At 43.7% G+C, this 27,042-nt stretch overlaps 1 protein-coding gene across 5 annotated transcripts in view; it reads right to left on the reverse strand.

Annotated features, from left to right (window-relative positions):
• Positions 1 to 27,042, reverse strand: part of UBASH3B (ubiquitin associated and SH3 domain containing B) — a 135,020-nt gene that overhangs the window by 4,991 nt on the left and 102,987 nt on the right. For all 5 annotated transcript variants that reach the window (XM_044281963.1, XM_044281962.1, XM_044281960.1 and 2 more), the window contains 8 exons: positions 22,143 to 22,312; positions 21,554 to 21,762; positions 21,310 to 21,439; positions 11,103 to 11,223; positions 10,087 to 10,209; positions 9,581 to 9,673; positions 8,347 to 8,491; positions 3,372 to 3,478 (listed from right to left, as the gene is read on the reverse strand). In XM_044281963.1, coding sequence (XP_044137898.1) covers positions 3,372 to 3,478; positions 8,347 to 8,491; positions 9,581 to 9,673; positions 10,087 to 10,209; positions 11,103 to 11,223; positions 21,310 to 21,439; positions 21,554 to 21,762; positions 22,143 to 22,312 — 1,098 coding nt within the window. The remainder of the gene's footprint in view (positions 1 to 3,371; positions 3,479 to 8,346; positions 8,492 to 9,580; positions 9,674 to 10,086; positions 10,210 to 11,102; positions 11,224 to 21,309; positions 21,440 to 21,553; positions 21,763 to 22,142; positions 22,313 to 27,042) is intronic.

A 27,042-nucleotide genomic window follows, 5' to 3' on the forward strand; every position in this document is an offset into this window, starting at 1 on the left:
AAAATGTTTTGCCAAATACCTTGGCGTCTTCAGGGGTATGGGCAGTCAGTTTTGGTGTTGCTGAGCTCACCGATGCGTTCCTTCTTTTTAAGAATGTTCCAAACCGTTGTTTTGGCCACGCCAAATGTTTTTGCTATCTCTCTGATGGGTTTGTTGTGTTTTTTCAGCCTAATGATGGCTTGCTTCACTGATAGTGACAGCTCTTTGGATCTCATCTTGAGAGTTGACAGCAACAGATTCCAAATGCAAATAGCACACTTGAAATGAACTCTGGACCTTTTATCTTCTCATTGTAATTGGGATAATGAGGGAATAACACACACCTGGCCATGGAACAGCTGAGAAGCCAATTGTCCCATTACTTTTGGGAGGCACATATGAAAACTGTTGTAATTCCTGCACCGTTCATCTGATTTGGATGTAAATACCCTCAAATTAAAGCTGACAGTCTGCAGGTAAAGCACATCTTGTTCGTTTCATTTCAAATCCATTGTGGTGGTGTATAGAGCAAAAAATGTTAGAATTGTGTTGATGTCCCAATATTTATGGACTTGACTGTATAACCTGAGCAATAAATATACATTGTGATCAGACATCCATGAGATCCGCACACCTGATATTACAGGAACCGTTATTCTCACTAATCTACTACTACACAAAACCAACCTCTATATCATGACTAAAGGATCATGCACACAACCGTATGTATTCTACGGTCCGCAAAACATGGATCCGCAAAAAATACGGATGACGTCCATGTGCATTCCGTATTTTGCCGAACGGAACAGCCGGGCCCTAATAGAACAGTCCTATCCTTGTCCATTATGCGGACAATAATGGGACATGTTCTATTTTTTTGCAGAACAGACATGCGGACATACAAAAACGGAATGCACACGGAGTAACTTTCATTTTTTTTTTGCGGACCCATTGAAATGAATGCTTAAGCATATGGTCCGCAAAAAAAATGGAACGGCCACGGAAAGATAATACGTTTGTGTGCATGAGCCCTTAGAGGTTGTCATAGCCCTGCCCCCTAGACTAACTTCACAAAAAAATATTATCAGTTATCCAAGTGGGGGTTGGAGGGGTATGCCATAAACAACAGAAGAACAATTACCAAATAAATCTTCAGGTGTTCCGGCACCATCTCGCCGCTGCTCACCATCAGTATTTATTCGAATGCAGCGATGACATTGCAGTCTATTAGCGCAGCCAACTAAACAAAGACTGTTGGGGCAAGGGGAGCAGTTCACCACTGTGGCCAGCGATTGGCTGCAGTGGGCACATTTCCCCCGTCAACAGGATGTTGATTTCAGCAAAGCAGGGAGATGAAGTGCCGGTCGTGAAGCGATGGAGACCAAACCCAGCATCGGAGACCAGGTAAGTATGATCACCAACGCAGGTCGGTTACTCTGGGTGGTCGCTTTTAGTCTTGGATAACCCCTTTAATTAGTTTCACTCGAGATTTATCACTGGAACTTTTTTTTTTAAAGTCCAACAAATCCCAAACTCGCTCTAGCAGGTGATGGCGTAAAAAACTGGAGTACCATTTCTAGACAAAAGTGTTAGGTTAAAGTGTACCTAAACTTCCACTGTAACTTTATTAAAAACCTATTGTAGATGTGATAAAACGCATATTTGTAGTTTAATTTTTTTATTTTTTTTTTCCTTGCAAAATAGGCAGCTGAAGTTCAGATGCCTATCACTCTTTGCAATCTGTACACCGCTGTTTACTAGTGTAGAGCTTCCCTGTGGCCACACTGAACGATGTACAGGCCGGAACATATATTGCTGCTCTTCTCTAGCCTGACACAGATGTGTCTGGAAGTCTTTAAAGATTGTGACCATAACCTCTGTAAAGGTAAAGAAACACAACTAAAGCATATTACTAATATGCTTTTAATCACATCTACAATAGGTTTGAATTAAAGTGAAGTTAAAGTGAAGTTAAATTATAGTTAAAGTGAAGGCTTAAGTACACTTTAAATATGCACGAAATTTAAGGGGTTTCTGTCACCCCAATTTTTGCTATTAAACAGGCTGACATTATAGATGTGAAAATGTCACCGGAATTTTACTTTTAACTTTTATTATATGCAAATGAGCCTCTAGGAGCAGGAAGGGGGGGGGGGGGTGCGGGGGGCGTTGCACCTGCTCCTAGAGGCTCCGTTCGCTTACCTCATTTCCACGCCCTGGGTGGGTGAACGGAGCCTCTAGGAGCAGGTGCAACGCCCCCCCCCCCCCCCCCCCCTGCTCCTAGAGGCTCATTTGCATATAATAAAAGTTAAAATCACACGAAAACAGGGGCATACTTAAATAAAAGAAATGCAGAGTTAAATTCAGGTGACATTTTCACATCTATAATGTCAGCCTGTTTAATATCGAAAATTGGGGTGACAGAAACCCTTTAACATACAAGATGCTATATTTGATAAATTTGTGCAAAGTATGCCAATGCAGACTCAAGCAAAACTGAATTCAACTTTGATCCTCATGATAAATCCCCCCAATGAGGGCTCAATGTGTTCCCTATGCTGCAGACTCCAAATAGTGGTCATCAATGCATGGGTACCGTCCATGCACCCGCTGTTTGCGGATGCGGACCCATTGACTTGAATGCAAAAAAGAGAGTTATCAAGGCTCACCTGGTCTTGAGTTAGTGAGGAGGCACAGACATACGCCAGGAACTCAGCGATAGTGGTATCATGAATGAAGAAAGGAAATCCAGCTTCCAGACAACGTGTTCAAGCTTTAATAAATAGGTGCTTAAAATCCAAACATGTACATCAGGTCTATGCGTTTCAGATCACTTAATACAGATCCTTACTCAATGAGTAAGGATCTGTATTAAGTGATCTGAAACGCATAGACCTGATGTACATGTTTGGATTTTAAGCACCTATTTATTAAAGCTTGAACACGTTGTCTGGAAGCTGGATTTCCTTTCTTCATTCATTGACTTAAATGGGTCCACAATCCATAAGAGACAGTTCGCACAAGACCGAAATCCATGCCTCTGCTCAACACCGCTCCGTATCTTGAGGATTGTGGACCCATTCAAGTCAATGGGTCCACATCCATGATATGGAGTGCACATGGCCAGTGCCTGTATATTGCGGACCCGCTGTTTGCAGTCCGCAATACAGGTACAGGGCACACACGCTCGTGTGCATGAGCCCTAAATCTGATTCCAGTAGCGATCGTTCACCCCCAGATAGAGAGGATGACTGCTACATCTAAATACAGCTCTACTGTGACATAATGATCTGCTAATGATCAGGAAAGAACACTTGATTATTGCACTGTGCATTGGCCCATGTAAAGGGGCCGTTAGACTATAATCATATAAACTACAGGCTGGGTCCTACCTTTACTTCTACATTCAGTCAGAATGTCCTTCGTCACTTGGGAACTGCGGTTCATATAACTTTCGTAGGTCTCTGACACCACAAGCTTACTGATTGGAATGTGAGGTCTGAAGAAAATATATCACATGTTAACACAAATTCCAATAAAAAACCTCTTTTAGGGGGATTTTACAGGATTTGGTCCCATTAACTGTATGCCCTCTAGTGTGTGGTACTTAATGGAATACTCATACTTGCCTGCTCCTTGCTGCTCTGGTCCTGTTCCCTGGCTCCATTAGGTAATCTTATGGTCTGTGACTTGTTTAATCCCAGTATAGATGGTTCACATTCCCCACTGCAGCCACTAACTGGTCTCAGCGGTTACATGTCCCCAAGCAGCATGTCATAGTTGGGTCTCCATTCATTGACTTCAGCTGTGCAGGTGTCCCAGTCTGTATCCTGGCTGGAAGTAAACAGGGGGACCAGAAGATTGCTGAACCGAGCCAGGGCACAAAACCACAGAAGCGAGGTGTGTATGATTCTTTAATTTGGTACCACATGCTAACGGTCATACTTTAAAAGGGACCAATTCCTGGAAAACCCCGTTATGTGATGTCCATTGGTATTCTATTATATTTTAGTGATCTATGTCTCCTACACAATTTAGGCAAGGTGCTGGCTCTCCTTAAACATTGTCAATAAGTCCCCATACTGTGGAACACTGCTAAAAAGTCTCTATACACAACTGAGCTGTTTAAGGACAGCCAGCACTTTGCCTAAGCTGCATTTAAGGCATTGCACTCAGCCAGACAGCGTCTTACTCCAAACTGATGAGGGTCAAGCAACCCTAAATCTCCTCCCCCCTTTCCCAAACAACTGTCTGCAGAAGGTTATTTGGCTTGGCCATTTTACCTTTTCATGTTCCAAGGCTTGTGAAAAAGTCTGACCTTGACTAATAGGGAGCCACTTCCTGAAGGTGGCATTAGCGAGATGGTTCTCCTTCCCTGGGAGATACCCCTTTGCATGTCTTCTACACAGTGAACGACTACTATGGGGTTGTCAACCCAGAATAACATGTCTATTGGCATTTCTATGCAGTGGTACTCCATCTCCTACTGCTAGGACTGTGGGTTAACCTGCACCATAGTTCTGGTATTCTGTTCAGCTGGGCATTCAGAGGATTTCCCCAAGGGATGGGTTAAAAAATAAAATTATGAAGCTTTGGCCAGACTTGGCGTATGATCTACAATTCTACACTGTGCTTCCCCCCATCATCAAAGCTCCTACATACCACAGTAGGTTGAACAGAGGATGCAGCTTCTCAATATGTAGGTGAAGGTTCCTATTATACTTTCTCTAGAGGAGATGGGGATCCTTTCCTCCCAAATATCGTCAGCCCCATCCTCTGCTCAACAATGTACTGTACAGACCTTGGCAGCAGTAGTAGCACTCAGCAAGTGTTTTCTCCGGGTGCTAGGACAGGAAGGGCAGGCTGTATTTTATAGTACAGCAGACTGTGGAAAGAGGATGTAATTGCCAATGTTTGAGGAAAAAAGCAGCCACATCCTCTGCTCAGCAGAATCTTCTGTGCTGTGCACAGCCTCTATATAATATACTCACTGACATAAAAAAACACACCAAGAAGGAGTTGTTGGAATGGAATTGAGCTTCCTATATGTGACTGTAATGATGATATGTAAGTGATTACAATATTAGAGCAAAAGTTTACGTTTATTGGAGAAAATTGTAAGGAGGCTCTAGGCCCCTGTTGGGCCACCTCTAGACTGGATACAAGATGAGATTAGACAATGAGGTATACAGATTCCATATAGTATCCAGCAGCACATTTACCCGTTGTGACACAGTGAGAGGTTTGGTCTGGGAAAACAGGTATTTTCCTCCCAGCATGTGCTGCTGGGCTCATTTAAAGCCAGGTGAGGTCAAATACCGGACCGGATTTTAAATGACGGTCCGGGTTTTGGCAGCACCTGGCTGTCCTTAAATATGCAGCTGGGCTCAGAAGCCATGTCTCTGTGTTGGGATGTGGGAGCCTTGTGTCTGGATGAAGGCTTGCTACCTGTTTGGCGCATGGTGTGAATTACCACCAACACCGCAAGGTGACTTTTTATTTGAATATGACTGCTTGTTTTATCACTCGCCTAAAGTGTGAATAAAACACTGAACTGTGTGATCCAAAGAACTTGTTGTTGGCTCTATACTGTGTCCGCTAATCCTGTCTACCAGAGCGAGTCCCCACACCATATATGTTGCAGCTCGGCTTGTAGATCCTGCACACTTGTAGGTTGCTGAAGCTAGTGTGTCCCAGATGCATTATCCTGCTAAAAATTCCATTTGGAAGTCCTGCCATGAGAGGCAACACAAGTGGCCACAGGATGTCCTGCACATATCACTGAGTTGTTCGTGTCCCTCATATCACTACTAGGGGTGACCGACTGCTCTATGTGATGGCTTCTCAGATCGTCATACCAGCAACTGGGGCAGTGTGTCGCTCCACAACAAAGGCAGAATCAAAGCAATCACCATGGGTGATACATACTCGAACTCTGTCGTTGTGGGAACCTGAATTTATCGCTAAAGCACTTGAAAATGGTCCAGGCAGAGACAAAAATGTGTAGTAAAAGATGCACCTGTGTATGGAGTGTGGACAACGAAACTGTGGGAGCTACTTGAGCTTGATCATATAATCCTCTTTACTGGTGGTCTGTCTGGGCCAACTGGAGCCTGTTCACCGTGTGTGTGTGCACTTACATAACCATTTCTTCCAACACATCCTAACAGCTAGATGATCGCCAAGATGGAAATTTATAAAAACAACCATCCTGCCTCTCTCAGTCCAGTGATTTGCCCCAATCTAAGTCAACTGGGAAAAATGTTTTCAAGTATATCGTACAGGCAGCAACAGGTCAGAACGGCAAACAAGCTATAGTCAGGACAGGCAGCGGAGAGTCGGTAAACTGGAAAGTTGGTACACGGGCAGACAAACAGAATAGCATACCTTCACTAGTAACTAGCAAGCTATGAAACCTAAAGCTCAGACAAAGCTCACCAAGGGGAAGGTGCCTTAAGTACCCAGCAGGCCCAGCCATTGGCTGGGAATAACAAGGGTGTACCTGCACTGGCCCTTTAAGGAGATTGTGTGCCCTAGAGACAGACCCACTGGACCTGGAGGAGAGGGCAGGTCATGGTCTGCATCAGGAGAGCAAGTGGTATGCCAGCTGCCAGGCCCACAACAAATGAGGAACAAGCTGATCCAGACCACTGGGCAACAGAGCACCCAGTCTGCTGAGTGATGCCATGCCCGTGCCCACTCAGAGGATTGGGGCAGCGGCAGGCATGGGCCAACAGTATCACATAATCATTTACATATCTGCCTGAAACATAACTGCAAGATAGGTTTCAAACCAATCTGACATATCTATCTGGATGCGTTATTTTTTGTCAATGATTGTACAGTCATACAGTTACCGTGTAATACCACTGTACAATTGCCAAATAATACCTCTACATCAATACTTCAACATAATGTCCAAATAATACCACTATACGGCTACCAAATAATATTTCGACACTAGGACATATACTACCGCAACATGCTGTCTCAGTAATACTACCATAATGGTACTGAATAACAAACAATGTACAAAGACCAAAATTACCACCATACAATGACCATATAGGCTTCTCCAAGCTACATAAGTGAATGCAGTACAGATAAATCCAATGACTCAAAGTTGACGTCTATTCTGAATGGAGTCTTTTACTTTCCCTTCTCCACCCGACCCAAATTGCCATGATGACTCTCAACCGTGGCCTCTCTGTAGATTTTGCTGCCCAAACATAGTGTTATCTTAACTTGTCCAGCAACCTCCCCACGGTGACCCACCTAATAGCCACCTCCACACAATGTTCCCATCTTCCTGCCCCTTCATAGTACTTCATCGGATATTACCATATGTCTGCTGCTCCCCTAGGTTTAGCCCCAAAAGAAATTAAACTGATTATAGTGCCCACACAATAAAATGTCTTATATGTCCAACACAGTAAGGGTGCCTCCCTCTGTATCCCATACAATAATAGTACTCTCTGTGTCCACATACAGTAATAATCCCCCCTAATTGAAAATAGAGCCCTTTAATATCCCACATACAATAGCAGTGCCCTGCTCATACTAATAGTGCACCCTTAGTACCCCACACATAATAAAAATGCCTTCCACATGCTCCCACTACATAATAATAGTGTCTTCTTACTTCCCTTTTAGTACCTTAAATAGTAAAAATGCCTCCTTAATGCCATGCAGTTAGGGTGGACTATATTTCAACAAGTTATGCTATATTTCCGCTGGAATAGGTTGGTAAATGCATGCTGCACCAAAATCTCCCCTATCTGTGTGTTTTCATGGTATTATGCAGTATTGTGCTGTCCCAGCTAGAATTAATTTAATATCATACTGTGTTATTTCTTCTATCCACTACACTGTGTTATTCTGCCATCTAGTGGCCATTGTTATATTTGGTTTTATGTAAGTTATTTATGCTGTAATTTACATGTCATTCATGTTGTAACTCCTTGTCTTCTGTGAGCTTGCAATTTGTGTCCTTCAGTCTTTTCCTGTTTGTCAGACTTGCTTCACAGAAGTGGAAAGAGGGCTTTCCTTTAACCTCTATCATCAATTCTGAATGTACATTCAATAAATTACCTAAAGGCTTATCCATTGCATTTCTCTCACTGGAATTCTACATGCAACTGGTGTCACTAGAGGAATGATTATAGCAAGTTCATTATCTTTCATTGCTTGTACAAGAGACTGCCACTCACGCTTATCAGAGACTTCTTTCACGCACATTGGTGGCAGAATAGGTATACATGCAGTTTTCCATACACCAGAAAAAGAATAAATACATAAGCAAGTTAAAAGAAACAGGATGGACCTAATTTTAAGAGCTTACAAGTTATTGGCAGGTGAGTGGTTTACCTGTATGTTGTATCAACACTGAGATTTGCAGACGCCAATTCGGCCGGGGTGAGCCAGGCAGGGAGGGTGGTACCAGACACCCACTTGGTCCATTCAAACAAACCCGGCTCAATGCGGATTTTGCCCTTATTGTCTTGTTTGAGCCCTGGAAGATGTGAGATATATAGATCGCTGTTGGAAGCTCATAGTAAAATATGTCATTATCAATCATGGTGCATTAAGAATCTGCTGGTTTCCTGTTAAATAAGTATACAGGCGATCAAGTTTTTACACCAAGCACTTCCAAAAATACTACATCCTTACAGTACACAATGCCACATTGAAGTACATTATGGGTGCTATTAGGGTTGTGTCAGTAACCAACAAAATATTTTATGAAAATGTAGATGTGATTGGAGTATAAGACATCATGTAACTTAATGGGGTTGACTAGTCAGGATAGCCTTTGTCCACATGCCCTATAAAGACGCCATATAGGGGTCTCTACTCAAGATGCCCTTGCATGAGCTAGAGCACAGAATTCTGTGGACAAAATGGGGGCCAATTTATTTTAATCAGTGCCATGTAATACTATATTTCCCCTGATGTGACAGATAGAGCACAGTTACAGAAGGCGTGCAGGGTTTAGTCACTGGGTGTCTGGTTGGAGCATTCATTTTAAGATCAGTATGTGCAACAGTCCTTGTTGATTTTGGCATTTTCAAAAATCCAAGTTACATGTCAGTTACGTTCTTGAAGAAAGCAAGTGCTGCAGAGTGCACCAGGACAGAAACAGGCGGGGTCATTTATTAAGACCGGAGTTTTAGATGACAGTCTTAATATCCCTTTGGCTGGTGGTAGATGCGCCAAATTTACATAACTTCAGCGTATCCAGTGCCTGTCTAAATCTACGCCAGATCCCTTGCGGGGGTAGATTTAGACAATTTTCTAGGCTTAAAACAGGAATAGAAAATGTTAAATGAGACGGACCTGCCAGGCCGCCCTCGCCAGGCCCCTTTTTTTAGACCTGGCATGAGCGGGGAACCTTTGCGCCACAATCTGCAACAGATATACGCCAAAAAGTAGCATATATCTGTTAGTAAATGACCCCCAGGATTTTTACATAGCACTTGTAGACGTGAACCCAGCTTAAGCCACCTACTACCACCTACCTGTCAACCAATGTGGCTGACAGGACACAGCTAATGATGATGCCAGCTACCAGGAGGACTGTGGTCATCACTGAACTACTCACCTTTCAGTATGTTGTGTGCAGTTTGGACACAGCGCAACGATGGGGAACAATATACAAAATCTACAGCAGTGTTACTCTCCAGCAAAGCCTCTCCTGTAATACACATAATGACCATCAGTTATATCCTCAGCCCCGTGTTCACTTTATATACACTTAATGCAACATGCTAAGAAGATGTAAACATAAAACCAGCTACAAGTTATGCCTAGATATTGCCATACCCATTGGAGATTTTCATGCATCAAATGGCTCATGACTACTTATCCTGGTGCCGGATTACAGGAGTGGTACATTTTGGTGAACCTCTTTAACTGCTCCACCCCTGCATGTAAACCTACCTCTATATGGTGATAGTCCTGTATTATACCAATTAATAGTGGCAGCAAATGTGAATCTGTTCTATAGACGTGTATGCCACCTACATGTCCATGATGCATCTACTGCAAATATATATCTATATTCTAAAAATGACCCAAAATGTTTGAAAATAAATCCCCAAAACTCACCGACAAGTCTTGCTTGCGTGCACCCAAACACAGTTATCGGGGCGTCCTTTTCATAGTCTCTATATCCACCGCCTCTCTGTGGTAAGCTGGGGGGCATATTCAGGTTTGTCCGGATGTAACGGCCTGTAAGTGCCCAGAAAGAAACAGGATTGTTCAAGACCTGGAATGTACCAATTTACTTCTAAGATAAAATGACCTGGACGGTCATCCCTGAGGCGCCCTCTTGTGTTCAGTCTTAATATTCTATATGCAAAGAGGTATCTTCCAAGGAAGAGATAGAGAAAAAAGACAATGCAACAGCACTCTGCAAACCAGATAAGCTACAATAATGCCATAGTCACAAAAAATGTTATAGTGCTAATTCTACGCTTATTTATAAAGTGAGATGCTTGGCAAATGCATTTTGTACAAAACCATCTGAACCCGTCTGCCGAACGTCAAGGCAATCTCAGTAAGACGGGAACCTAACACTAAATACTACCTGTTATGCGCCAAATTGGCCGCCATAAAGTTCAGGCAGTGTTGGTTCCACATGCATGCACATGTGATGGACCATGTGATGAGTGCAGTGACGTCATCAAAGGTCCTTTAGCCAGGTCCTGAAGAAACTAGAAAGGAGAGGAGATCCGCTACACGATCAAGTGGATGGGGCGAGTTAAATTTGTTTATTATTTTTAACCCCTCAATGGACATTTTACTAAGCATTCTGTATAAGAATGCTATTTTTTTCCCTTATAACCATGTTATAAAGGAAAATAATAAAATCTACACAACCCCTGTGAAGAAGTCTAGGTTCGGGTCTGGGTACCAAACATGACGATTTTTCTCACGCGTGTGCAAAACGCATTAAAATGCTTTGCACTCGCATAAAAAAATAACGCATTTTCCCACAACGCACCCGTATCTTTTCCCGCAACGCCCGTGTGAAAGAGGCCTAAGTTCTTCCCAGATACGGAAGCCCTGCAGTGCATGAAACTCAGGAAGAAAATGACTATAATTAATATTATCACATTTACCTTTTGCATCAAAACACTGTGTCAACCAATATTTCCCGAACACCACGTCCATTCGCTCTCCGTGCCGGCACACAAACAGACATCGCTTCTTGGGGCCTGGGTGAGTGTTAAGTCGCAGGGGCTGGATGAGGAGACACATCAGGGTTTCATGTTATAAAAGGACTCCAGAGTTAGAAGAGTCTTAATTTTTTCTCTAATTGTAAAAAATGTGCACTTTTTTTTATTTATTTTTTATTAAAGCAAAAAGTTCCCCTTCCGCTCTCCCCTCCCCCAACCCTTCCAATATAATTACATTTCTACAAAGTGCAATGAACACAGCCGATGAGGATGTGCGGCCATTAGGAGCTGCAACAATGTAACAAACAACAAAACATTGTTTCTCCAAATCTTACAAATATAAACACAAAAAGAATGTGTTTTTATGACCGGAAGGTTCCGCTTACAGATGAAGATCATTAGGTTTTCATTTGCTTACATGAGACGCTGAGTGACACCCAAATACCACATGTGTCTTTTATCTTGCTTGTCGCCCACGTGTTGGTATTTAGTGATATTTCCTCTCCACCCCCTCACATCTCCTGACCTGTGACTCCTGGCAGAGGGGATCAAAGGGACCTCACTGCCTAACAGATAATTGACTTTAAATCTATAGTACTGATAATAGAGGACTACTGTTCTGCATTTCATCATTTGATTATGGCAGCGGAGCATGCTAGACCCCTCCCCTGCCCCCCTTCAAATGCACTAATAATAATAGTAAAAATAATCTTTATTTGTACAGCATATTCCATTACAGTGGAGCTCCTCTCAGTCCTGCTGTAGCCAGGTCAGCACTCCCTGCATGGCCACTATGCACTGTATAGTTCTGTCTGCTTCTGGCTCTGTACACAGCTTTAGTTCCGGTGGCCATGGCTTATACTAGCAGCTGATCACTGGGGGTACCACCACTGGTTACCAATCATAAGGATTAGAAAACCCCTTTAAAGTCTCCATACATTTTCTGCCGAACCGGATAAACATGTTTGGAGACTAATAAAAAGTCAGGGGAGTAAAGGAATGGGTGCTCTGAATTTTAACGCCTGATCTAGTTAAAGGGAACCTGTCACCAGTTTTATGGTGTCCTAACTAAGGGCAACATAAATAAGTGACTGATTCTCTTAGCAAAATGCTGGGTCACTTTCTTTAATTGACCCAGTCAATCTGCCAACATCTTGTATTGAAAAGTTCCAGCTGATAATGATGAGTCATGAATATTCATGAGCTCCTGACTCTCCCCGCCCACCTGCTGCTGAATGACCGTTATTTTCCATAGGAATCAGCAGCAGGTGGGCAGGGGAGTGGCTATAGCTCTGAATTAAATATACGCTGGACTCAATGCCATCTGCTGTTCCCGACAGACAGCCCCAGACCCCCAGCGCCCTTTAGTGGAAAAGACCCCAGTGAGCGTACTCGCGATGTCCCTGTACCTCGACCTGTATCCCAATAAAAGTGCCGCCGCCCAACTTCGCAGCGGTTTTACTTTTGTTTTTTGCATCCCCTTTTATTTTTCCAGTTCCCGCACTCGAGCTATAAATTTACCCTCCGCCAAGAGGTTTTGCGTGCAAAAATTCGCAAGGAGGTCGAATTGGGCAGAATTTCTGGCCCATTTAAGTTACTCCCTTTTTTCGAACATCTGGGTCTCCCCGTTGGGTACTGTTCCCAAACGGGAAACCGGGAAGTTTTGTCTAATTCACCATCTCTCTTTCCCCAAGGGTGCCTCAGTAAACAACAGTATTTCAAAAGACGATGCATCCGTTTCCTATGTGTCTTTTGATAGGGCTGTCACATTAGTCAGGGAAGCAGGCAGAGGGGCTTTGATGGCAAAGTCGGACATAGAGTCTGCCTTCAGGCTCCTTCTGGTGCACCCAGATTGTTATCATCTGCTTGGTTGCATGGTCGATGGGTATTATTATTATGACACCTGCCTCCCCATGGGTTGCTCTATTTCATGCCATTTTTATTTTAGTTTTTTTAGTTCCTTTTTGGAATGGGTAATCCGCTATGAAACAGGCTCCCACTCAATCATTTATTACCTAGACTATTTCCTCTTCGTCTCCCCTGGTGATTCTTCTCAGTGCCAATTCCTTTTGAACTCCTTTTGTTTTTTCATGTCCTGTTTTGGCGTTCCCCTTTATGCGGAAAAAACGTTAGGTCCGGCCACCTCCATTACCTTTCTAGGAATCCAGATCGACTCCTTCCTGATGGTTTACCGACTACCCCAGGATAAGCTATCAAAACTCCTAGGCATTATTGGCGGTTTTTTTGCAGTTAAATCCGTTACACTAAAAGAGCTCCGTCCTAGTGGCACACAGCTGGTTTTTGTTCCAACATTAACCTGTTAGAATGGTTTCCCATCATAGTCGCCATTGAATTGTGGGGTTCCCAGCTGCAAAACAGGCAGGTCTGTTTTTGGACGGACAATATGGAGGTGGTTTATTGTATCAACAAATTGACATCTTACTTCCCTCCAGTTTTGTCCGTATTACGTCACCTTGTTCTTCGCTGTCTGGAATTAAACATCTATTTCAGGGCTTTCCACATCCCAGGGGTTATCAATGTGGCTGCTGATTCTCTCGCATGTTTTCATTTGCAGGAGTTTTGGGAGCTTGTTCCAGATGCTGCGCTACAGAGTCTTCTGTGCCCTTCTCAGCTTTGGGAAGTACCGTTGAACGGCTGATGCCCCTTGTCCAAGCTTCAGTGGCGCCTGGGACCTGGTATGATTATGGTAAGGCATGGTCAGAATTGGTTTCATTTGCAGCGGAGCAGCCGGTTCACAATTCCGTATCTACACGCCTCAGCGTTACCATTGATTATTTGTTGTCGTTGCGCGCTGCGGGGGTGTCGGCGGTAGTTGCACAGCGTCGGCTGTCGGGCATTTTTGGTTAAAAGAATGGTCTGATGTCACCAAGTTCTTTATAGTTTGCCAAGCCGAACATGGCGAAAAGAGTACGTTCGCAAGGAATGCAGGCGCCCTATTTCATACCAGGTCCTCACTCAGATCATACAAGCTTTAGACCGCGTCTGCTCACCCCCCGCTTAAATTTCCCTCTTTACTGCCGCTTTTTGCCTCGCTTTTTTCGGCGCTTTTAGGATCGGCAAACTTTTTCCCCAGTCCCGACACCGGCTGGTCGGCCTTGCTCCCTCTGACGTTTCTATTTCAGATACATCTGTCCGCATTTGTATTCGGCGCTCAAAAAACTGACGTTTTTGCCGTCGGGTCCTGGGTCCCTTTGTACCACATTGACAGCCTGGTTTGCCTCTACCGAGCCATGGTGAATTACTGCTCTGGTTTACCCCTTACCCGTTTTCAGTTTTGCGCCGTTCTTCGGCGATGCCTCGCTACCATCGGCCTACCTCCCTCTGACTACGGCTCCCATTCGTTCAGGATCGGGGCGGCCACGGAGGCTGCTAGAGCGGGGGTTACCTGATTCTTAAGGTACAGCGCATTGGCAGGTGGAAGTCTGCCTGTTTTGCTTCTTTTGTTCGCCCCGAGTTGTCATGATTATTTTGATTTTCTTTTCAGACCCCCCTCACCCCACGGTGTGTTTTCTGGGGCATTCGTATATTCTTTGGGCCGGGCAGAGAGCCGAGTTCAGGCCGGGTGGCCGAAGCCTGGGTTTCAGGAACGTGGAGGTTGTGTGGCGCGGGATTCGCGGGATCCGCTGGTCGCAGGCCCTCCCGGAGGCTGTCAAGCTCAGTAAGGTGGGAATGATTTATGTATGTTCAAGGTCGCGGAGCTCATTACCCTCATCAGAGCCAACATGGAGAGGATCCCGTCCTTTTTTTCAGAGGTGATCTTGGTTTGGTCGGAGATTGTCTCAAGAGTCACTTGGCAGGGTGCTAGGGACGAGGGCGCAATCGAGAGAGACAGATGTACTGTTAATGCCAGAATTTCTTGTTTGGCTCGCTCCAGGGGGGCGTTGTGGTAAGTCATCATCAACTTGAGGGGGATAATCAGCACCTCAAGCATCCAGACAGGGTGCATTTATATGAGATTGGCCTTGATATTTTTCTTTCAGGCCTTCAGGATGCGGTGGAACAGGCCTTGTTTTTGTTGGGTGGGTGTCGGAGCGTGGTGTAGGGTTACACGGGCTCCTCTGTGGAGGTCGGTTCAAAGAATATACTAAGAGGGAGGAGAAGGCGGACTTGCCCACTGGGGTGCAGTGGTGGCATATCGCTTCTCACACTCCTGAAGTGGTTGTGGTTTTGGAGAAAAGTTTTGTAATTTGCAAAATTAAAGAAGGAAAATATAATAAGACGTTAAATAAATCTGTGACCGACCCTCATTCCAACAAAAAAAATCGTTGTCCTGGTGTGGTTATTTGTTTGCGGGGGAAGACATGTGGTTAGGTGGTTGGGTGCAGTTCTCGGCAGTCCTTCTGTTAGGAGATATGCTGCCACAAGAGGTGTTTGGCGACGCCTTTATCTTCTGCAGAATACACATACACGATCAGCCAAAGCAATTTTGTACAGTATGTGTGTGTGGGAGCCAGTGGAGAGCTATAAGTCAAACGAGAGATAGGCCGACGGCCACTGAAAAAACTAAAATATTACAGAATGATCTAGATAAGCTGGCAGCACGGGCAAGAACATGGCAGATAAGATTTACCGTTGATAAATGTAGAGTAAACCAACTAAGCCACTGTATTCGTATTACTGCTTACACATTAAACGGAGTAAAACTAGGGACAACAGAGCAAGAAAAAGACGGCAATTCTGGTTACACATAGGCTAAGCAGCAGTACTCAATGTCAGCCAGCAGCTCCAAAAGCAGATACGATATTAGGGTATATAAAAAGAGAGATACAAATCTGTGATCCCAGTGTAATATTCCCCCTTTATAAATCTCTCTTAAAGGCCGCATCTTGAACACCGTTTTGGGCACCATATTCTATAAAGGATATAAAAGAGGTAGAAGAGGTCCAGAGATGAGCGACCAGATTAGGCGGGGCTAACACAAGCCACATGTAGGCAGGGACAACAGAAGTAGGCGGAGCCAGCAATATCATACTGCAGCACAAAATACCGTCCCAGCAAAACCAAATACCACAGCGCAGAATATAATATTGCCCTATCACCATACTGAGGGCAGTGATACAGTTGAATTCAGGAGGGCACCTGCGGCCGCTGGCCAGGTGCATAAGTACCTGATGCTTCTACATTGATTAATGCTGAGAGCATCAGATTGTTATGTATCTGGCCAGCGGCCGTGAGGAGGGCATCAGCCCACTGGGAAATATCCCTGTAGGGTCTATGGCCAGTCCACCCCTGAATGAGAGGTTTAAAAATCAGGCTTGCTCAGCTTGGAAAAAAGACAACTTAGAGGTGATCTCATTCACCTGTATAAATACATGTGTGGTCAATATAATGAACTGGTGCATGATTTATTCATTCCAAAGACCTTACAAAGGACCATGTGGAGGAAAGAGACATCTAAATATGAAAGGGTTCTTTACAGTTAGAGTAGTCAGACTGTGGAATGCTCTACCCCTAGAGGTAGTAATGGCAGGTACTACTGCCTGCAAGTTGATCCAGAGGAAGGCAACATTTTTTATTTTTTTTTAAACAATTAACATTGCTTAATTAATCTTTTTTCACCCTATGTAACTATGATGAGAGCCGAGAGCAGGGAGTCCCTGCAGGGAGATACTTTGTGTTCTGCCAATTGTCAAGGAACCCTGTTAGCTACTACAAATTGTCCAAAACCGACAACCCCTTTAAGGAAGAGTGTTAGTCAGGCCAGACCCCCTTGTTGTATGTACTACAGAGTGCAGGGAGTGAAGCATGACACAGTCGTGTAAGGCTGAAGATCTTCAGTCCTTCAGGCCGAGACATCTAACACTCAGCCATTGAATGTCACAACTGTTCGGGAAGTTGCACAGAAAAATTTGAGGTATGTAATTTTTTATTTTATTTTTTGTCTGAAGCCACTAGGGGGCACTAACTTACAATGGAAAAAAAAATTACAAACTGCACTGAGTAGCCAGCACTGTAAGAAACGTTGCATCCATGGAAGATAAAGAAGTGATGAATGCACAAAATGGAATGTCCAATGACGTGCAAGCGAGCGCAAACCTCAGAGTTACATAATTAGCTGCGTACAGACCGCATGCTGCAGAACACAATGGAACTCATAGTAGATAAATGAGAACCAGACCTAATTTGGAGAAGTGGGTAATGTGGAGCAGGGGTGACTTCCAGCGTATGGGTTATTTTGTACTTATACATGGATCCTGGTTATAAATAACACAAAAAGCTGAATCCTGAGGCTGGTGTGATCTATAAGATACCCATATAGGTACATACATAAGTAAAACATATGGGATAGATCCTGTGGCGTAACTAGAAATGACTAGGAACCACAGGAAATTTTCGAACGCCCCCCTCCCAACTTCTTTGCAACCCCCTCCTCCTGTGCATCCCCCACTCCTGTGGCTAGTCTAGATCGCTCTCTCAGGTAAGGCCCATCCATTTCCTATAGTGTCACTGTATAGAAGGTCATTTTATGAGGGTGGTATGACGGCCAGACATCCACAAGTCGGTGTTGTGCTTACAGCCCAACACCGTGCAGGGCGATTGACATTTGCCAAAGGACACCAAGATTGGTAGATTCGACACTGGTGCCCTGTGCTCTTCACGGATAAGAGCAGGTTCGCACTGAGCACATGTGACAGACGTGACAGAGTCGAGAGATGCCGTGGAGAACTTTCTGCTGCCTGCAACATGCTCCAGCATGACCGGGTTGGCAGTGGGTCAGTAATGGTGTGGGAGGACATTTCTTTGGAGGGCCGCACAGCCCTCCATGTGCTAGCCAGAGGTGCCCTGACTGCCATTAGGATGAGATCTTCAGACCCATTGTGAGACAATATGCAAGTGCAGTGGGCCCTGGGTTCCTTCTGATGCATGACAATGCTAGGCCTCATGTGGCTAAAGTGTGTCAGCAGTTCCTGCATGATAAAGGCATTGATGCTATGGACTGGCCTGTCCGTTCCCCTGACCTAAATCCAATCGAGCACACCTGGGACATCATGTCTTGTTCCATCCACCAATACCACGTTGCACCACAGACTGTCCAGGAGTTGATGCTTTAATCCAGGTCTGGGGGGAGATCCCTCAGGAGAACATCCGCCGCCTCCTCAGGAGCATATCCAGCCATTGTAGGGAGGTCATACAGGTATGTGGAACCTAATTTCCTTGTTTCGAGGCATTTGAATCAGCCTGAAATTTGATTTTCCACTTTGATTTTGAGTATCATTCCAAATCCAGACCTCCATGGGATATTCATTTTGATTTACATTGATCATTTTAAAGTTTTATTGTTCTCAACACATTCCACTATGTAATGAATAAAGATTTGCAAATTGAATATTTCATTCATTGAGATCTAGGATGCAGTATTTGTTACTGTTCCCTTTATTTTTTGAGCAGTTGTACAATTATATAATATTCAGTGATGTCAGTAACAGGTCTGGATCCTTTCAATGAGGAAAGAAATAGATATATTATCAAAAGAAATCGAATATCAGCAAGCAGTACGTAGCATTGCATATCATATATAAAATAGTCCAGAATGAACGGCAGACTGGATATATATATTACCAGGTATTATGTCACCACGCAAAATAGTATCCCGCCTCCAGCCATAGCATGACAAGATGAACGAGCAAGTGAATTGTTTTTTTTTTTATTATTAGGCCTCATGCACACGACCGTTGTTGTGTTCCGTGTCCATTGTTCCGTTTTCCGTGATTTTCTGCGGACCCACTGACTTTCAATGGATCCGTTGAAAACTCGGATAATGCCCCATTTGTCATCCGCGTCCGTGATCCGTGTTTCCAGTCCGTCAAAAAAATATGACCTGTCCTATTTTTTTTCACGGACAACGGTTCGCGGACCCATTTAAGTCAATGGGTCCGTGAAAAAACACGGAGGCACACAAGATTCCTATCATTTGCAAGGCAAACTTGACTTAGATTTTTTTTCACTTTCCTTCATGTCTGGTGATCCTCCAAAAATCAAGGAAGACACACGGAAACGGATCACGGAACAACGGAACCCCATTTTGCGGACCGTGAAAAAATACTGTCGTGTGCATGAGGCCTTACCCACAAGTCACTAAAGATGCTGAAAGGGGTCCCCGCTCACATCTCTGCATCTCTGAGCACATCGGATTATGCTGATACTGCTTGTGATGCTGCGGGCAGTGTTTGTGATGTTTTCCTGGAGTTCATCCAGGGAATATGGATTGTTAGTGGGACACTTTCTGTTTTACATTTCCCCAGAGATAAAAATCTCATGTGGACAAGTCTGGGGAACGCGGTGGCCATAACCCCTTGCTCACAGTTCGCTTTCATGAACCTGTGGCAGTGAGAGCCATGAGGTGTAGCGCATTGCCCCATCTTGTTGGAAAAAAAGCTTGACATTTTTTTCTTCTGCAGCATCACAGAAGTGGAATCAGCCAACAGAATCAGACGTGCCCAAAGATGCATAGACGTGAACGGGGACCATCAGCTTTTGTGACTTCTGGGAAATAAAAAAAATATTAAAATCCACTTGCTCATTCATCTTGTCATACTACCACTGGAGGAGGGCTACTTTTTTGTGGGCCACCCTGTATTACTAGTTAATCAGTTACTATGTTACCAGTTCATTTATTACCAGTTATCATATCACCTGTTATTATGTCACAAGTTATTATATCACCAGTTATAATATGGCCTGCCATGATGTCACCAGTTATAATATGACCTGCCATGATGTCACCAGTTATAATATGACCTGCCATGGTGTCACTAGTTATTACGGTATATTGCCTGTTATATCGCCAGTTATTATAGAACCTCATAATGTCACGAGTTATTATAGCACCTGTTATGATTTTACCAGTTATTATATGGCCTGTTATGATGTCACCAGTTATTAAAATACCAGTTATTTTGTCACCTGTTACCACGTCACCACCAGTAATTATATTGCCTGTTATATCGCCAATTATTATAGCACCTCTTATGATGTCACAAGTTATTATATCACCTGTTATGATATTGCCACTTATTATATGTCCTGTAATGATGTCACCAGTTATTATTTTGTCTACTATGATGTCACCAGTAAGTATGTTACCAGTTATTATATCGCCTGTTATTATGTTACCAGTTATTTTTTTATAGTTACAATGTTACCAGCTATGATGTCACCAGCTTTGTATTGGTCACGAAGCACAGAAGGTATCACTTGTGAGATCTTGTGCATTTTTATAGGTGTGACAGAGCCCGTACCAACTCACAGCTGAGCACAGTGACATTGGGACAATGGCGGTGAGAGCCGACTGCTCGGCTGATGACTGCAGCATTATCTCTGAGCTGTAATTATCTGCCGCCGTCTTCACTTCATTTAGCTGTTTCCTTCCACATTGTCTCGGCCTCCTCATCTGTCTCTCCTTCTACAGATCTTATATCTGGGATTATTTATGAATGTGCTCAGCAACAGAAAGACGGCGGCTGGAATATTTAACTCCTTAGGGCCCTATAGTCAGAAACGCAGCCAAGGCCTCAAGACAAGCCCTGTTTAGACAGGAAATGTCCACAATATGAACACAGGAGGCCCTGTCCTCACACATGGCCACATAGTGGACAAGATCGCACAATCCCCTCCTGACATACTCTGTACCATTGCTTTTTCCACTATGTATTGTATTTCTCAGTACACGCTGCTCTCCTGACATACTCTGTGCTGCTTAGGAACCTGTTCCTTTTCTTACTTATCTGTCTCTGATTCCTCCTTTCAATTAGCACACTCCTCTTACATACTCTGCTACTGAACCCTGCCTCTTTCACTATATAACCCTCAATCAGTGATCTCCCAAAAGATCTGCCCTGAAATCCTCTGTGCTGCTGGAAACTTTTCTCCTTCATGTTTGGGTTAGAAATGTGATGATTCAAAGATGTTCAGGGGTCCAGTAAATCCAATAGTCAGTCAGAAGAATGGAACTGTTGGGAGAGCTGGGTGTTTCTATAGAGCATTGTCGGATCCCTCCTAAGAGAGCCGGTTACTATGTTACCCAGGATGTAGCAGAGTTGTGTGTAACGTATATAGAGTGCTGACCCCCATGTCTTACTGCTGACCAATAATCAACATGTGCTACATTGTGATAAGTTGCAGTACATACTTGCATGGGCGGGCAGATAATGGTGAGTGACGCAGCGTCCACCAGTCCCTGGTCATCTTGTCGTCTGTCCAGGACTCCATCGCTGAGAGGGTATGAGATAGCGCTCAGCATATTAAGGAGCGAGTATGACCTGTAGAACACAGTGTAGCACAGCAGCTCATACATTGTATCATGTAATGTCAAACACACAGGATACAAGCACGACCACAGATATCCCCGGTAAGTAAGGGGTAGGTTCTCTTACCCATGAAATACCCAGGTGCCACATTCATCGGCCTTTGTCACATAGTTTTCAGGTAAGAGGCCTGAACATCCAGTGGCAAGCGACCAGCCGTAAATCCAACCTTCACTGGTGCTGGTCTGTTCTGTGGGGGACATGAAGACAAAATCGCCAGGCACCAGCTCCAGTTCGTCATCGTTTTGTGGTAGATACGGGTACACAACCTGCAACGTCTGAACAAAGGAGAACATAACCTGCTGAGCAACAAATACAACTGAGGCCACAAACCTGTAAAGACCCAATGCTGAGGTGTTGTTCCTCCAGAGTAATACATTTCACTTGTACTGATACATTGTAACAAACCATCAGAAGAGGAATTGAAACAGGCATGGATTGCCTTGCAGGCAGAGGATACGCTTTAGTTATCAGTATGTCAAATGCTTTATGTGTCATGGTCTTTTAAGCTGGAATGGCAGCCATATTGGTTTTCACTCAGCTTTCCCAGACACAGATATGACCAAGAAGCTGCCAGTGCCATATACCTATTTGTGATTGGACTTGATTTGTATTTTGGGGGTTCTTTTCATTTTAAGGTTAATGGTCTTTGTGTTACCTCATGATTGATATATCGGATGTCTCTGGAAAATATTGTCGCCACCCAGTCACATCCCAGGTTCAAGTCGATGTTCTGAGCCAGTTTTTCCAGAGTGGGCAGGTGATTGGCTTGGAAGTGATACGCCAACGTCACATGTAACTGCTTCTTGTGTGGCTCCACCCGAACATCTGAAAACATACAGGGTCCAGGAGGTCATTCAGGATAGGTCATCAATAGTAATTCCTGGATAACCCCTTTAGGGGTAATTCCAGTGAGCACATTTTTAAGTGTGCCCCATCTTTGAACCCCCAGGACCATAATAATTTTTAGGAAAGATGTTTCATAACATAAAGATAATTTTTTCATGGACGTAAATATAGCCATAGTGCATGCTTTGGGGCCCAGAGGTTGGGGTGGCCCAATCAGGAGCAAAAACATTGTACTTTTTTGTGGGGAATAACAATATGGTGGCTGCTATTTTAATATTCTTATTTACTTAAAGCGGTTATGTCTCAAAGTCTCTTTCTAACAAAGCTAGAACCAACTCTGTACCTCACATGGATCCAGAGATCTCCCCATTCATTGATCTGCTAGATTTATATCAACCTGCCAGCTCAAGGGGAGTGTCTTATCTGCTGCAGCTAAAGGGGCGTGTCCATGCTCTGCCTATCACAGCTCAGGAGGCAGGTAAAGGATGAAACTGAGCATGTGTGGCCATCTCAGTGAACAGGACAAAGAAATAAGAAAAAGAACAAACAAAGGGTGGCGCCTTACAGATGCATTTATTGAACAATTCACTGGCTATGCTACATTTTTTATTACATGCAATTGCAAACCCTTAACCCCTTTAGGACACAGCCTTATTTCACCTTAAGGACCAGGCCATTTTTTTGCAAATCTGACCAGTGTCACTTTAAGTGGTAATAACTTTAAAACTTTATAACTTTAAAAGGCTTATCCAGGCCATTCTGAGATAGTTTTTTCGTCACATATTGTACTTCATGACACTGGTAAAATTAAGTAAAAAAGAATAATTTTTATTTATAAAAAAAATACCAAATTTACCAAAAATTTCTATTTCTCTATTTCCATAATACATAGTAATACCTCCAAAAAGAATTACTTTACATTCCCCATATGTCTACTTTATGTTTGGATCATTTTGGGAATGATATTTTGTTTTTTAGGGATGTTACAAGGCTTAGAAGTTTAGAAGCAAATTGTCACGACGGTGTCAAGAACCACGCCTGACTCCGTTATACCCGGGGTCAGGAAATCGCAGCAGTTGACTGCGCACTCTATGTAAGATAGGGCTGTTTCCTTATAGTAGCTTTCTGGATTTGCTTTGCAACCCTTTTTGGCTCACTCAGGGATCCGTAGCTCCTTCTCCTCAGCTGTTCCTTGTCCAGCACTCCCAACCTCCTTATATTCCCCTCTCACACTTCTCTGGTTGCCAGATATAGAGCTTCCTGCCTGGACTTCTATACTGACCCACTGGAGCGGTGTTGCTGCGTTCTCTGGTTGTTGGTCCAGAACGTTTCCCTCCGGATCCCTGTTGGACCTTTGTGGTCTGCTGTGGTCGCCCACCTGGGTTTATGTGTTTGTCTGTATTGTCTGTCCTCTCCCTAGTGTGTCCCTCTTAGTGTCAGTGGTGCGGACTAGCGATCCCACCGGCCCGTTCACTATCTAGGGCTCATTTTAGGGAAAGCCAGGGTTTAGGCACGTGATCGCCGCACGGGTGAGGAACCCGTCTAGGGACGTCAGGGCAGTCAGGTGCCAGCCGCAAGGTGAGTCAGGGGTCACCACCTTTCCCTCTCCCTTGGGCAGGGTTTCCCCTTTTCCCTCCCTGTGCGTGATGCCGGTCATTACACAAATCTTGAAATTTTTCTGAAATTTAAAAAAAAACAATTTTTAGGGACCAGTTTAGGTCTGAAGTCACTTTGTGAGGCTTACATAATAGAAACCACCCAAAAATGACCCCATTCTAGAAACTACACCTCATATGTGGTCGTAAACTGCTGTACGGGCACACGGCAGGGCGCAGAAGGAAAGGAATGCCATATGGTTTTTGGAAGGCAGGTTTTGCTGGACTGGTTTTTTTGACACCATGTTCCATTTGAAGCCCCCCTGATGCACCTCTAGAGTAGAAACTCAATAAAAGTGACCCCATCTAAGAAACTACACCCCTTAAGGTATTCAAAACTGATTTTACAAACTTTGTTAACCCTTTAGGTGTTCCACAAGAATTAATGGAAAATAGAGATACAATTTAAACATTTTACTTTTTTGGCAGATTTTCCATTTTAATATTTTTTTTCCAGTTACAAAGCAAAGGTTAACAGCCAAACAAAACCCTATATTTATGGCCCTGATTCTGTAGTTTACAGAAACATCACATATGTGGTCGTAAACTACTGTACGGGCACACGGCAGGGCGCAGAAGGAAAGGAATGCCATACGGTTTTTGGAAGGCAGATTTTGCTGCACTGGTTTTTTTGACACCATGTCCCATTTGAAGCCCCCCTGATGCACCCCTAGAGTAGAAACTCCAAAAAAGTGACCCCATTTTAGAAACTACGGGATAGGGTGGAAGTTTTGTTGGTACTAGTTTAGGGTACATGTGATTTTTGGTTGCTCTATATTACACTTTTTGTGAGGCAAGGTAACAAGAAATAGCTGTTTTGGCACCGTTTTTATTTTTTGTTATTTACAACATTCATCTGACAGGTTAGATCATGTGGTATTTTTATAAACCAGGTTGTCACGGACACGGCGATACCTAATATGTATACTTTTTTTTTATTTATGTAAGTTTTACACAACGATTTCTTTTTTGAAACAAAAAAAATCATGTTTTAGTGTTTCCATAGTCGGAGAGCCATAATTTTTTCTGTTTTTGGGCAATTATCTTAGGTAGGGTATGATTTTTGCGGGATGAGATGATGGTTTCATTGGCACTATTTTGGGGTGCGTGTGACTTTTTGATCGCTTGCTATTACACTTTTTGTGATGTAAGTTGACAAAAAATGGTTTATTTAGCACAGTTTTTATTTTAAATTATTTACGGCTTTTTTAAAATAAAAAAATGATGTTTTAGTGTCTCCATATTTTGAGCCATAGTTTTTTTGTTTTTTGGGGCGATTGTCTCAGGTACGGGCTCATTTTTTGTGCGATGAGGTGATGGTTAGATTAGTACTATTTTGGTGGGCAAACGTCTTTTTGATCGCTTGCTGTTGTACTTTTTGTGATGTAAGGTGACAAAAAATGGTTTATTTAGCACAGTTTTTATTTTTTATTTTTTACAGTGTTCATCTGAGGGGTTAGGTCATGTGATATGTTTATAGAGCCGGTCGATACGGAGGCGGCGATACCCAATATGTATACTTTTTTATTTCCCCCTATTTTTTACCAATTTTTTTTAACTTTATTTGGGGAAAATGACGTTTTTGTTTATTTTTACTTGAAACTTTTGGCTTTTGGGGGGGAAAAAAATTATTTTTTCAACTTTTTTTCACTTAATTTTTTGTCCCACTTTGGGACTTCAACTTTTGGGGGTCTAATCCCTTTACAATGCATTCCAATACTTCTGTATTGGAATGCATTGTCTGTGTGAATAATACAGTGAGTATTACTCATACAGCTTCCGGCCTGTGAAATCCAGGGGGCTGGATCTCACAGGCTCGTCACCGGAAGGCAGCGCGATGCCTAAGGAAGGCATCGCGCTGCCTTCCATGCCATCGGGTCCCCCCTACAGCCGCATCGGGACCCGATGGCAACGCCGATCACCGCCGCAACCACAGGTAAAAGCGTACGTCATGTGTCCTGAAGAGGTTAAAGGGGTTATCCAGGACTATAAAAAAAGTCCACCATATGCTGGGTCCCTCACAATGAATATACTTACCTGGCTTCCCGCACAGTTCCTGGTCCCCGCTCCACCACTGCCACTTCTCCCCGTGTGTGGATGAAAACATCCTTGTTGGGGGGGGAGAAGCCGATGGCAGGCGGGGATGGGCATGAGCCTTCCTAGCGTCACCTACGAAGCTAGGGAGGCTCGTCCCCGTCTCCGCCTGCCATTGGCTGCTCCCCTCCGACACCGGATGTTTTTATCTGCGCACGGGGGGAAGCTGCAGTGGCGGTGCAGGGACCAGGAACAGCGCAGGGAGAGGGAAGCCAGGTAAGTATCTTAATTGTGAGGGCCTGGCAGATGGGGACATTTTTTTTTTGTCTTGGATAACCTCTCTAAGTGGTGGGGCCTTTTGTTATTTTGCTATGAGGCCTTGTGAATTATAACTATTCCCCTGAATTTTGTTTTTGAAATTCTTGATTAACGGGCTTCTGCTTGACTATCAAAAGCCATGTTATGAGAACCTGGAAGAAGGGGTCGGGGTCCAGCAATGATCCACACCAAACTGGTATTCTGGTAAAGGGCAATTGGCACCTGTACCTGCCATTTAAAGGAAATTAAGAAAATGAAAATACTTAAATATTACTTTATTATAAAAATATTCCTAAATATCTTTCATTAGTTATAATGGCTTATTTTGTCTACGGAGCTATCATTAGGAGAAATAAAATGGCCACCGTCCTATTAGTACACACAAAACCTGTCCTAATCACACAGGAGGACAAGTTACCTCACAACACGGAACTAAAGAGCTGCCTCATTCTCCTCTCTGCTCTGCTTGTCAGGGATTATGATCCTTAATACAGCTGATAAGATCTTCAGCTGAATCTCTGCAGGAATTGAGTCCATGAGGAAACATGAAGTACAGAGGACGGACAGAACAGACTGTGGTAATGGAGACTGCATACAAGTGCTGGTTCTCATTTGCAACATCCCCACCTCCTCTCTGTACTTCATGTCTCCTCATGAACTCCATTCTTAGAGAGATTCCACTGAAGATCTTAGATGTATTCA

This window comes from Bufo gargarizans, chromosome 2 (assembly GCF_014858855.1).
Source record: "Bufo gargarizans isolate SCDJY-AF-19 chromosome 2, ASM1485885v1, whole genome shotgun sequence".
Classification (NCBI taxonomy): domain Eukaryota; kingdom Metazoa; phylum Chordata; class Amphibia; order Anura; family Bufonidae; genus Bufo; species Bufo gargarizans.